The sequence below is a fragment of the Meles meles genome, chromosome 12 (assembly GCF_922984935.1).
Source record: "Meles meles chromosome 12, mMelMel3.1 paternal haplotype, whole genome shotgun sequence".
NCBI classification, from domain to species: domain Eukaryota; kingdom Metazoa; phylum Chordata; class Mammalia; order Carnivora; family Mustelidae; genus Meles; species Meles meles.
Window position 1 is genome coordinate 51236164 of NC_060077.1, and position 13446 is coordinate 51249609.

General features: G+C 41.0%; 1 protein-coding gene across 1 annotated transcript in view; it reads right to left on the reverse strand.

Moving 5' to 3' along the window:
- Positions 1-212: 212 nt before the first annotated feature.
- CHST9 (carbohydrate sulfotransferase 9) overlaps positions 213-13446 on the reverse strand; it is a 28547-nt gene continuing 15313 nt past the window's right edge. Inside the window, exon 3 of the mRNA XM_046024353.1 lies at positions 213-1465. Within this exon, the coding sequence (XP_045880309.1) occupies positions 374-1465 (1092 nt within the window). The 3' untranslated portion in view covers positions 213-373. The remainder of the gene's footprint in view (positions 1466-13446) is intronic.

The following is a 13446-nucleotide window of genomic DNA, read 5'->3' on the forward strand; positions in this document are numbered from 1 at the left end:
AGACATCAAATTCCAGGATGTAGACATATACTCATGCTATTTTAGATCCCTTTTCCTATCATTGCAAGAGGCTGTTGAAGCTAATGCAGCAGCTGGCTAGGTTATTGCTTCTATAACATAATCCATAATGCAAAAGCAGCTATTTCCCAAACCTTTGAGAGCAACTCAAGTTGTTTACACGTCTCTGTAAGGTAATTTTCCTATAACTTTGTGCCAATTGGTGTCAAACTATGTGGGAAAAATCTTCATTAAATCGAGACAACTGCACTTAGTTAAACTCTCTCTCTTACAGAGAATTGTAGGAAAATTACAGTTAGCTGATTGGAGGCCATCATCATGGAGAAAATACAGGGTTTTAGAAAATGAATGCAAACTACAAAAATGGAGTTGTATAATTAAACATCAAATAGTCCAGGTAATAAAAGTCATAGATTAATTGTCTCTCAGTTCTAGTCAGATCCTTTAAATATTGTCTCACGACTTGAGCATTGGTTCTTTCATCAGAAGAGTGCCTATCCTTAAAGTTTGGAAATTTCAGCTCTTTTGGAGCACCCACGAGCTGTAAAAAGTAATTGGCATCTTCTTCCAAAGTTTCGAATTTCCCTACAAAATCATAGTTGATCAAACACGGATAGCAGAGTTTGCTGACCTTCTCCCAGTGAATGTCCATTCCTACGGGACGGCGGGAATCCAGCAAATAGTGCACGAACTCTTTGAATTTGACTCCAGATCCATTATTTAATGCTTCTTCACAGGCATTTGGTCGATATTTCTTTATAATCGCTTTCCCAAATACCGGATGGTAATAGCTATTGGGGTGTTCAAACTTGTCCCTAAATGCTGACACTAACCTTTCCATGGGATCACGAACAAAAACAGCTTTGGTGTAGGTGTTCAGACGAGTGTATATCCCTTTTAAGTCGAAGCTATCTAGTTTTTTCAAATGCTTCCCGTAGTGAACAGCATCATGGGAGATGTTGTATGCAGACGAAGCCAACCCACTTAGTACCATCAGAATTCTCTTCCAGTTGGAGCAGCCGGCCTTGGGCACCTCACAATATAAGATCTTGTGTTTATCTTCCACATAGATCCTGGATACCATATGAAAAAGATGTGACTGAGGACGACTCACCCCACCATATTTCTTGCAAAACTCCTGAAGGAAAGATCTGCGTGTCTCCTGGGCCACATCTGTTTCCTTCCATTTGTTGTCTTTGACTAAACTTTTGTTTAAAGGGTGGTTGTTCAATGGCCACTTCATTTCGTTGAACTTCTTAAAAACAGTCCTACTTCCTTCATGTTTTTCACTCAGTTTAATTGTTGGTGGCCCTGTGGTCTTACCGAAAGCTCCATCCTCTCCTTGTGGGTGGCTGGTCTTCCTTAAGAGCCTAGTTGGCCTCTCAGAGTTGAGCAGAAGATTTTCCTTTTTTCCCTTGGGAGCCTCAGTTATATGGAACTTAGGGTTCTGTTAAATGGAGAAGGAGAAAAGTTAAAAGCATATTCACAAACCTGGTTATACAAGAATCATATTTGTTTAAGAATACTATTGAGGAGAGCACATTTCTTGTAAGCTGCCAAAACAATTGAGTAAAGCATGCTGACTATACATTTTGTAGTTAAGTTTCTTCAGAGAAAATATAACAATGAAGAATGGTGTCTATGCTTCCTTCTAAACCGAAGTTTCACATTTTATATTATATATATTTGGGTTACTTACATGTTATCATTCATTTAATGTTAATGTGCTGCATTACATTAATAGATTTTTTTTTTACATTAATAGATTTTTTCATGCTATATTATGAGTATTATTGGGATAAAACTACTAGTATTGTTTTGAATCTATGATCATAGTGAATCAGTTATTGTTTTTGTACTATCTTTGTTATCTATGGTTATCAATTATGTAACCTTCCAAAACACACACACGGTAACCACAAGATGGAAAGGAGAGTATCCTGAATTTCCATCTTAGCTTTGCCTGTAAACACAATAGAACGTACTCCATCATCCTGTAGGTCTATGACTCTTGAGCTATTCAGGAACATATTATCTTCAGCACTGATTCAGCACTAGTGCACTGAATGTAAGTACAAAATGCAGCTGTATTTGGATTGAACTTTTTTTGTTGTTGCTTTTGGGGTATACTATAAAGCACAGAAGAGTTCAAAGTCATAAATTACGACTTAAAATTGTAGCAAAGCTAACTATAAAATCCTCAAGACCATTTCAGTATTCCAAGCACTTGCAAAAAGAGATAGCTTTTTCCCTTGGAAGTGTTTTATTTTATAAAATTTATTTATCATAATAACTTAATAACTATAATCATGCAATTTCATTCATGTACAAAAACTTTCCTCCTTCCCAAGGGAAGAATTAGGGAATCCAGAAAAGTTTATTTGATACCCTGCTGTATAAAATTGTATGAAAAGCAGAACAAGAATTTAGTTCTCTTGTCAGTGGGATGAATCAGCCTACCTACCATCTACAGTTCATCTGACTACATCCTTCCTACGGTTCTGGCAATGAATGACTACATAAGGGAAGACATGGAAGATGGGATTTACAAGGTGCTATCGTCTCTTAGGGATAAAAATTTTAAGGACTTTTGCTTTTACTCTGGGCAAACTAAGGAGATTTTGAAGGGCTCTGAGCAGAGAAGTAACGTAATCTCACTTAGACTTGAAAAGGATGGTTGAGGAGAAGACTGGCCTGGACACATACATATAGAATTGTCAGCATGTTGTTGGAAAACTAATGAATAAATGATGTGCTGTGGGAGTAATGCATGGGGCCACCAGCTCAGTGGTGAAGGGAGTGGTGGGGAAAGTTTCTTAGAGGTTATCTATCTCTCTAATTATTTATCATCCATCCATCCATCCATCCATCCATCCAACCATCCAACCTTCCACCCATCCATCCAGTTAACCACTGTATCCCCTGTGTCTAGAATGGTGAATGAATAAATGGAATTAGGTCTTCTAGGTTGATTAGGAATGTTCTAGAAAATTGAACAAAAGAGCAGAGAAGTAAAGTCCTGTGGATGGGACCCACTTCCAGGTATCATTGTCCTTCTACTAGCTGAGATTTAAGTGGGGTGGGATGGGGGTAGGGACTGCTTCTTTCTGGTGCAAGAAGATTGTGTGAATAACCCCTCATCATCATATACCAACTTGGTAGCCACATAAAACAGCTGCTCAACTCTTCCTTACAATTGAGTCAAATGTTTGGAGTCCTAACTCTAAAATCGTTTGTATTCTGTTTTTTCAGAGACCGCCAAAATGATGTCAAAACCCTGAATCCATCTTTACTCTTCTTATCAAAGACCTGAAGCCCATAAAATTTTCACAGATGATGTGCAATTTGACTTGAGCTTTGGAAGATCATGGAGTTATTAGTTGACTGCATGGTAAGTACTTAGCATAAGCCTGATATAAAACTGTCAATGTATTTCTGCTGCTACTTCTTCTACTACTACATCTATAAATAATAATTGCTATTATTATTATTTTATAGTAGTAGTAATAATGTTTTATCCCAGTGACCTAGTAAATTTCAAGATTTCCCAGCTGTCCATTATTATCCAGACTATAATTCGTGTGTCTCTACATGTACCCTAATTAGTTCTCTCCCTGCCCCACTGACAAGAACAAAAATGAAATCAGCCTTCCACTGTGCCCTCTGGACTTTCTGCTTGTGGTCATCAAATTCCCCTTTAATCTCCAGAGACTTCTGGAATGTTTGTTTCCCATGACTTTCTCTACATGAAACCTGGCTGGCCCCCAAGACTCTGCTTCCCTTGTATTTTCTCAAGTAGACACAACTTTATTTCCTTGAACCACTTGTCCCTCAGGCCAGAAGGGAAGGGAATGATTTCCTTGGACTTTACTGATGCTTCCAGAACATGTCCACCAGCAAAAGCTTCTGCTTCTGTGAAGTGCGTGTGTCCTGCTGAACTTCCCTTCCACCTCCTTACACCATCAGCTGCCTTTGCCCTGATCTTTCTGTTTCAGGCATTGAAGGGAGGTCCTAGCTTAGACTTTACTTCTCATCCCCATTCTTGTCACTGTGTGTGATGACTCTGACACCCAATAAACTCTTGGCCCCTTGAAGACCTCGCTTTTTTTTTTTTTTTTAAGATTTTATTTATTTGTGTGAGAGAGAAAGAGTGCAAGCAAGTGAGCTTGGGCAGGGGGAGGGGCGGGGGGGGGGGCAGAGGGAGAAGCAGGCTCCCCGCTGAACAGGGAACCCAATGCGGGGCTCAATCCCAGGACCCTGGGACCATGACCTGAGCTGAAGGCAGATGCTTAACCGACTGAGCCACCCAGGCGTCCCAACCACTTCACTTTTAACTGAAGTGTTCTTCATTGCACGTGGACCTTGCCACCACCAGAGCCTGTGCCACTTCCATCATCTCTCTGAACACCATCCCCTAACCTTCCAGTTCATCACTACTTCCAGTTTTGCAGTTCTCTACTTCTCACTATGTTATTCAAGCGCTTAGGAGCCAGCACACCTGGTTCTTCTCTTCACTCTCAGAAAATCACCTCTGTGGGGAGACATTCCCTGTCCACCTTCTCTAAATTATGTTCTCCTCTGAGATTCTCTCCCATATAATGTTCCCCAATAAGAACCCTGGTTATTTTCCTCATTGCATTTATTGCAACGTGAAATGATTTCATTTACTTACTTCTATGTTGTCTCCTCCTTTTCCTACCTCTATTGCCCTAGAATATGACTGTAGAGGTCTTATCTTTTTTGTTCTCTTTTGGATCTCTGGTACCTAGCGTGTTGCCCGACACATTGAAAATGATCAATAAATAATTGTTCAATGAGTAAATGTGATTCTCTAAAATCAGAGGTGGATTCTTTATCTCACAAGTTTCAAGGTGAAATGTGATTTTTTAAAACCAGAGGTGGATTCTTTATTTCATAAGATACAGCAAAAAAAATGTATCTGTATATCTATTAACAGGATTTATTTACACAATCATATTACACTTCCACCAGCCTTTATACCGTATTTAGTTAAAAAATAAATTTACAAAAAAGTCTACCAGGGTATTCTTGCCAATGCCAGCTTCTGGTCTTTGTAAACTTCTCCCAAACATCAATAGTGGTTTTACCTTGATTATATCATGATTATGATTTCTTCTACTTTTTAAATCAATTAATTAATGGATTAATTTTCCCCTTCTTTTTAAATCAAAGAGACTAGTGTCAGTTTTTTTTGTTATTCTAAATAGGAAAACAGTGCGGCACAATGACTCCCTGCACATAATCAGGACGTCCTTCTCATGTACACAAAGTGAGAGTTGTGCTTGTGCAGTCACTTGAAAATACAAATCATTTTCACCAGAGATATTTTAGATTGTCTTGAAATACCAAGAAGGAGAAATTCACCTTCTTTTTGATGACTACTACACATTTAAAAATCAGGCAGTGCCTCAGACAATATGACATTCAGAAATTTTACATTTTCATCTATGTTGGAGAGCAATGACGGTGGACAAAGATTTTCATGAAAATAGAAGTTTCCTTTGCTTTATTTATTGTGGTAAATGTGATTTTGATTTAGTGATGGGCTTCCACACAATTGTTTTATAACCTTGTCGAAGAAACAGTATTAATCAAAAGGTCAAGGTTAACTTGGATAAATACTTTGCCAATTCTTGACAAGGTGCTGAAAATCTGTATTCAAACAAGTCTTTGGCAGAAGAGAGCACAAATAAAATATGTACACACAGCCCCGCTCATGAAGTAGGCATGGAGGGCTTGGAGTCCTACCTGCCTGGCAAATCAGATCGGTTCAAAGTCACTCCTTACTGCCTGGGAATGTCTGGAGGCTCTCCAGCATCCTCCAGCCTCACTGTGGACACACGGAAGCCGAATCTCTGGGGGTGGGGCTCCCGACTAACTTAAACAAGCTCTCTGGGCACTCTGCAGGCAGTAATGGCATTTGAGGGACTGACCACTCAACAGAGTATTGCAAATGAAAGTGAAAAAGTAATAGTTCATCTCATACCATCCAGGAGAGAAAGACATCCAATATGGTGGGTGGAATATTTTAGTTAAGTAGGGACAAACAGTCCTCTATGGGTAGGGATGTCACATCAGGCCTCACACAGACCAAATGGAAGTCCCCGTTCCCCCTAAGCTGCTTGCTAATGACAAGTTTGGCTAGGGAGAAACTGCAGAAGGGCATTTCATTGGTCATAAATGAGACTTCAATCTCCTGTTAGTTTATTGAGTATTAGTTTCCTCACCTCTAAATCAAGGGATGGGCTAAGGTTAATTCTAAGTATTGACACCCCAGGAGGCTTCTTGTTGGAGGACGTTAGACCTCCTAGTTTCCCTTATCTCACCATCACCATTTTTAGAAAAACCATTACTGGGGAGTGGTAGCCTCCCTCTCCACCCCCATCCCCACTCCATTTCCTTCAATCACAGCAAAGGCTTTCCATGACTGAGGGGTTTGGATTACTAAAACTGAGATTAATGGTATTTTATTTTATTATTATTTTTTACTAAGTTTTAAAATTTTAATTCCAGTACAGTTAAACATACAGTGTCATATTAATTTCAGGTGTACAATTCACCTGAACAGTAGTAATCGAACAATTCTATACATTACTCAGTGTTCATAGGATAAATATACACTTAATCCCTGTCATGTATTTCATCCATCCCCCATCCATCTCCTTTCTGGGAACCTTCAGTGTATTTTCTATAGTTAAGAGTCCATTTTTTGGTTTGTCTCTATGTCCCCCCCTTTATTCATTTGTTTTGTTTGATTGAAATTCACAAATGAATGAAATCATAGGGTATTTGTCTTTCTCTCACCGACTTATCTCACTTAGCATTATGCCTCCTAGATCTATCGATGTTGTTGCAAATGGCAATATTTCATTCTTTTTTATGGCTGAGTAATATTCCATTTTGTGTGTGTGTGTGTGTGTGTGTGTGTGTGTGTGTGTGTGTGTATGTGTACACACACCACATCTTCTTTGTCTATTCATCAGTCAATGGACACTTGGGCCATTTCCATAATTTGCTTATGAGATGATGTTATTTTAAATTCGAAGCTTGTACTAGTGAATTTTCACCACCATCATCACCATGCTGTTAACAATAAAAACAGTAATAAAAAGAATAGACTCTTACATCCCCATTTTCCTTCAGGACACCTTGTTCTACTTGTCCCCAAGGCAAATGTCTATAAAGCCAAATGTATGTTGTTCCTTCTCAAAGTGGCTCCTCCTGCGCTTTTTTCTATTTCTGAAATGGTTCTACTACATTCTTGCCACCCACTCACAAAATCTGAGAGATGCTTTAACAATCAGAAAGTAAATTGGTTAATTTACATCTCATAATGCCTCTTAAAATTCTTTTTCATTTATTATCACTTAATTGGATGTTCTTTAGTATCCTAATTGGTCTCCCTGAAAATTATTGCCAAATAAGTCTTCCTAAAACATCTTACTTTTCATCCCTTAAAATCTGGAACGGGCTCAACTATATATAAACCCGAGTCCTGATTCTTTAGCTGGCATCGGCAGTCTGTCGCCACTGGGCTGGTCACTTTGTGCTCTGTTCCTGTCTTGACGTATACAATCTTTTCCTTGCTTCCTCTGGGCTCTCACCACCCTCCACTCACGTTCTCCCTCTTGCGTGGGACTTTCCAAATCTCCTAGGCTGATAGAAAATCCTGCTCTCCCCCATGAAAACCACCCATGACTCCAGCAAGGGATTCTACTCTCTTTAAAACATTAGCATTTCGTCTGCACCACCTGTGAAAAAAGTGATTTTATTCCAGCTCACATTGTTATTTGATTTTCTCATTGGGAAAACTCTTTTAGCCACAGCTAAATTGTACACCAAGGCAGAAAGCTATAGTTTTCCATAAATAACTTTGAAGAATGGATCTGCCCGACAAGTCAGGTGGAAGATAGGTCACTACTGGTGAAAAAAATGAGTATTCAAAGAAATCTAATGGAAAGAAATTGTGGACTATTCATGAACTCTGCAGTAAATCTGAAAGCTTTGTTCTTCGTCCTTAAAGCCTCTATTTCCATGTGCCTCATCTGTACATTGACATTAATTGCTCTTTCTTCCTCTAAACTCATTGAGGGTCTACCACACACGGCACAGGGCCAGATGCCCAGGATAGTGGACTGTGTAAGACCTTGCCCACCCAGAGCTGATATTCTTATAGGGGGAAAGACCCTAAGTAAATAACCACAATTAATTACTCTATTATTACAGTGGCAAAGGCTCAGCAGCATTCTAATGGAGGCTGGGGGAGCGGAAGTGGGACAGCAGGGTATAAAGGCAAGTCTGACCTGGTTGAGCGTTAAGTCTTTTGTTGAGCACCTTTTATTTTACCCTGGTTAGTTGTTACAGTTGGTTGTTTAGGTGACTGTTGCTCCCATTTAGTTTAAGCTTATTAAAGGTCAGTGTATACATCTGTGGAACCCCCACTAGCATCTAGAATAGTCTTGAATAAACCAATGTTTTGCATTTAATTGAAGTAAAGAGCATTGTCATTCCCATACTTTCCTTTATTTGGGTAATTAACTCATATTGGCTTTATGCAGTTGACAAGTACTGTACTTCTGTAAAACGTGATCTACTAATGGGCTATTATGTAACTGAAGGACTTGGATCATTCATCTGTCACACATATATTGAACTACTACTATATGCTGTGTTTGGCATTGTAGAAACAAAGATAAAATAGATAAATTTTACAGCCCTCTGAGGAGGCCAAAGTTTAATTGGATTGATAAAAAAGGAGTTTATGAAAAAAATGTGATAATTGCTGTAATAAAAGGATACATGGGGTATTGGGGAACAGAGACAAGGGTACTTAGTTTGTCTGAAGAAATTTTGCGGGGGGAAAATTTCACAGAGAAGTGAAGCCTGGATGAATCTGGGAGGATACTGGGGAGTTGGTAGCTCAACAAGCCGGGGATGGGAAAGACTATCCAAGAGGATAATGAGAAGACACTTGGGAGGATGAGATGCGGATAAGAGGAGGAGGCAGTTGAGGTTGGGATGGACTCCTCACACCCATATCAAGAGTCTAGACTTTGCCATGTAGATGACAGGGATTTTCCATAAGGCAGGGACGTAGAATGAACATTCTAGCCACAGTGGGGAGGTGCAGTTGGGGGTAAGCAGATCTAGATGTAGAAGACAAGTGTGACAACCCATCAGGAATTCTTAGGACAGGAACCAAGGCAATGAGGTAAGAATGCAGAAAAAGGGAATTATTTGAAGTAAATTTAAGAAATTGATCAGACTGGGGGCGCCTGGGTGGCTCAGTGGGTTAAAGCCTCTGCCTTTGGCTCAGGTCATGATCCCAGGGTCCTGGGATTGAGCCCCACATCGGGCTCTCTGCTCCGCGGGGAGCCTGCTTCCTCCTCTCTCTCTGCCTGCCTCTCTGCCTACTTGTGATTTCTTTCTGTCAAATAAATAAAATATTAAAAAAAAAGAAATTGATCAGACTGTTAGAGTGGGGGCAAAAGAAGTGTAAGGAATGCCTCCCCATGTCCCAGAGAGGGAGTAGAAGCGACCCCAGGAGGCTACGGGGTGGGTGTAAGTATTCACTATCTTCAGTTTCAGACCTTTTGAGTTTGAGGTGCCCTTGAGAGATAGGGGTGTTGGTATTAGGACTCCAAAGCTGGGTATATGGATTTGGAAGTTGTTGGCTGGGGGAGGTTCTAGCTCAATTTATGGGCCTTGAAGGTGTTCCTTAGAGCTGCCATAATGATCACAGCGTCTGCCGATTTTGAGTGCCTGCCACGTGGCAGCCCCGTAACCCACCAGCACCTATCGCTATGGTCATCTTCCATTTCCATTGTACGGATGAAGAAATGGAGCCTCAAAAACATTAAGTAACTCGATTAAGGCACATAGCTTGCAAAAACGTACATTACATGAGCCCAGGTTTTTTTCTGAGTTCAGAATGTCCACAGTGCCCGTGTCTTTTGTGGGGGGACCTTTGTGGTCTATTAACAGCTGCCCTTGGTGATGATAATATTGGTGATTAGGTGTGCCCCTTCCTATCACTGAATTTTGACATTTTTCTAGTTTAATGACATAACATTACTTTTAGTGATATATCTTTTGTGATTGATCTTTCCAGATATGAGCAAGTTAGAATTCTTCAGACCCTCCTGAAGCCCTAGTTATTTCTAGTGGTTAATAGGGGTGATGATGGCAGTGGGTGGGTCGCTAGAAAGTGGGTCCTTCCTAAGTATGCAAACCAGTGTGTCTGTCTGGTCCCTCCTTGCCACAGCTGTTCCTCTCAACTCTCAAGCCAAGGGCTTCCGAAGCTGATTGTTTAGTTAGGTGAGGGATGAAGACAGACTGCATTTCCACCAGGACACTGGGACAACGGGAGATGCATGTGAGCATCCAGTCCTAATACCCAACGCCATCAGCCCTGTCTCCTCCATTCTCATCCCCCGCTCTTCCATCTTTAGTTACACATCGAACAAATGTTTTCCTGAGCACCTACTGGGTACCAGACACGGGGCTGCATTTTGGAGGTAGAGCTAGCAAGTCATAATTGGTACCTGCTCATATGGGGCAGCCCCAGGGTCAGGGGGTGAGGAGCGAGATACAGAAGAGAAAACGAAGAATTAGCACACTTACAGCAGGAGGCAAGACAGGAAGGAGGTGATGGTAGGCAAACATAAAAAAAAGGGGGGGCGTTTAATCCCAGCTTGGAGGGTGGGGAGGGTTTCTTGGAGAAAGTGTGTGCCGTGCAAAATCATTTCTGTTTCCTGTCTCGGTGACTTATGTCCTCTCTCTAGAATATTCTTCTTCATTGTGTTTGCCTAGTGAAAAGGCGAGGGGAATGGAGCAAGCTAATTTAACCACTGCATCAACCCCAAAACGAGATACGGATATGTTCATTCTACAGATGAAGGGCTTGAAGCTCAGGGAGTTTACAGAACCGGCCCAAGTTAACACAGCTACTGCTGAAGTCGTGCTTCCCATCTCGGTCTTACTCATCCGTGGCTTTTTTCAGCTGCATCATACATCAAGCAATTTACTCCCCGTTCAATGCCCATTTAATGAATTGATGTAAGTAAAGCATAAAGCATATGTCTGCCACAAGGGAGGATGGTAGCTGAGAACTGGGATTTCTCAGTCACGTGGACCTGGTTTTGTGGCCCCTGTTTCTATCATTTTCTATCAGAGCAAACCTGGCTACCCTGTTTTAGTTCTGAGCTTCAGCCTCCTTATCACTAAAATGGGGGTAATAATAGCATCTACCTTGCAGCGTAGTTGAATGGTAGGAAGTGTGTGTGGAGTGCTTAACGCAAAGTTTGTTTTCTATAAATATTAGGTATTTTTATTGATTTGTTCCTTAAATATTTACGAGCATGTCTATGTGACAAGCATTTTCTAGGTGAATAGGAATGCTTTTCCTCTGCTTTTTCAGTCTTTTTATCCTCTTCTCACTTAACATGACAGACGTAAGAGTCTTTGATAAGGGGTGCCTGGGTGGCTCAGTGGGTTAAGCCTCTGCCTTCGGCTCGGGCCATGATCTTGGGGTCCTGGAATTGAGCCCTGCGTCAGGCTCTCTGCTCAGTGGGAAGCCTGCTTCCCCCTCTCTCTGCCTGCCTCTCTGCCTTCTTGTGATTTTTCTCTCTGTCAAATAAATAAAATCTTAAAAAAAAAAAAGAGTCCATGATAAATGCTCAATGGGGATAAAGTTGAGTGGAAGAAAGAAGGCAGAAGACAACTGAGAGACAGAAATGGGAAAGAAAAAAAAATCAGTGGTAATAAAGACGATGAAAATAAAATAAAGACGATGAAAGAAAACAGATGAAAATAAAATAAAGATGATGAAAGAAAACAGAAGAAAAGAAAGCACACCTACAGTCCCAGGAAGAAACAATGAGCACTTGAAACTGGGAGAGCAGTGGGGGGGGGTGGGGGTGGGGAACTAGTGACTTTTGGTTCTCTCTCAGCTGCCACCTTCAAATCATTGAAGCTGCTTGAACACAAAACGCTTTCAATACTGAGATTATTCCAACTGGTCCAATGAGCTCATTTCTATAGTCAACTTGGATGCAGGGACTGAAATTCTAATTTCATTTGCCAGTCCTCTCAATTTTGGATTTAATTCCTCTCTCTATTTTTTCCCTTAAAGCCAAAGGAACATAAAAGACAAGGACGAAGGGCGATGTCAACATCAAGGAGGAAGTTTCTACTGAGAATAGAGCCGTTCTCTGGTTTGGCGAGATCCCTGGAACCTGGAAACAGACATAACCTCGATGTATGTAAGTAGGTAAGGCTTCTGTCCAAGGAGTCCATTGTGCTTTTATAGATTAATCATTTTATCTTTCTTCTAAGGTTTCTTGAGAAAAATGAGGCTATTGTTTTCAAATTCGTGGATAAATAAAACTACTTGCGTAGTAATTTACCCAAGGTCATTCTGCGGAGTCAGTGGCAGAGTCAGGAACACAGTCCAGTTCTCTACTTCCATCCTAGGAAGAATGAGCACAACACTTTGCTTTTTAAAGAAACTCAAAACTTTAATGAAGAGCTGCAGGGGGTTAACGTGAAATCCATTCCGAATGTTTGATCCTTGCCATGTTGTCTCCGGGGTGTGCCCTGCATGTGGCCAGTGGGAAGGAGAGTGACAAATACAGTCAATGATATTTGCAATAAAAGAAGGAGATAAGTGGATGTTGCGCTGCAAGGATTTTGATAGCTCACCGGAATTGTAGATATCTAATCGATTTGGAGTAGGACTCTCTAGTATCTCCAAGTTGGTGTTGAGTTTTCTAAAAATTACTAATTGTCAACCCGCTGCTTATCCCCTTGCCTTGAAGATGAACAAAAACAAGAGTGTGTATACCTGAGAGGGTTCTGGAAGAGACATGGAGGAGGCAACCTTGACTCTGACACCTTCTTCTAGACAATGCAGTTGCTAGACCATTCTTGCTCTTGTTTACAGGGGTATAATGGGGAAGAGGGAGCCTGCTGCCCTGGGTTGGAAGCCTATGTGTGAAGTTTTCTTTTTTCCTTTCTAACTTTCTCCCTCCCTCTTCCTTTCTCCCTTCCTTCCTTTCTTCCTTATTTCCTTCCTCCCCCCCTTCCTTCTCTTCCTCTCTCTTTTGATGTTATAGGTATGGATTAGCAAGCAAGGGGAATGAGTAAATGGGGAGATACTGAAACAGGGGACTAACTTGGGGTGGACCAGTGGGCCAGGAAAGGCCAGAGCCCTGGGTCAGCCATGGAGAAGGGGGCTTGGCTGCTTTCATAGAATGGAGATGTAAGTGCCAGAGAGAAGAAAGCCGCTGTGAGGCCAACAACATGGTGGCTGGATAGATCCATAGAATATAAAGAATATTTAATTTTGAGTCAGATCAACTAGGCTCTCCACCTATTCACTGGGCAATTTGAGGGCAGTGTCTATTT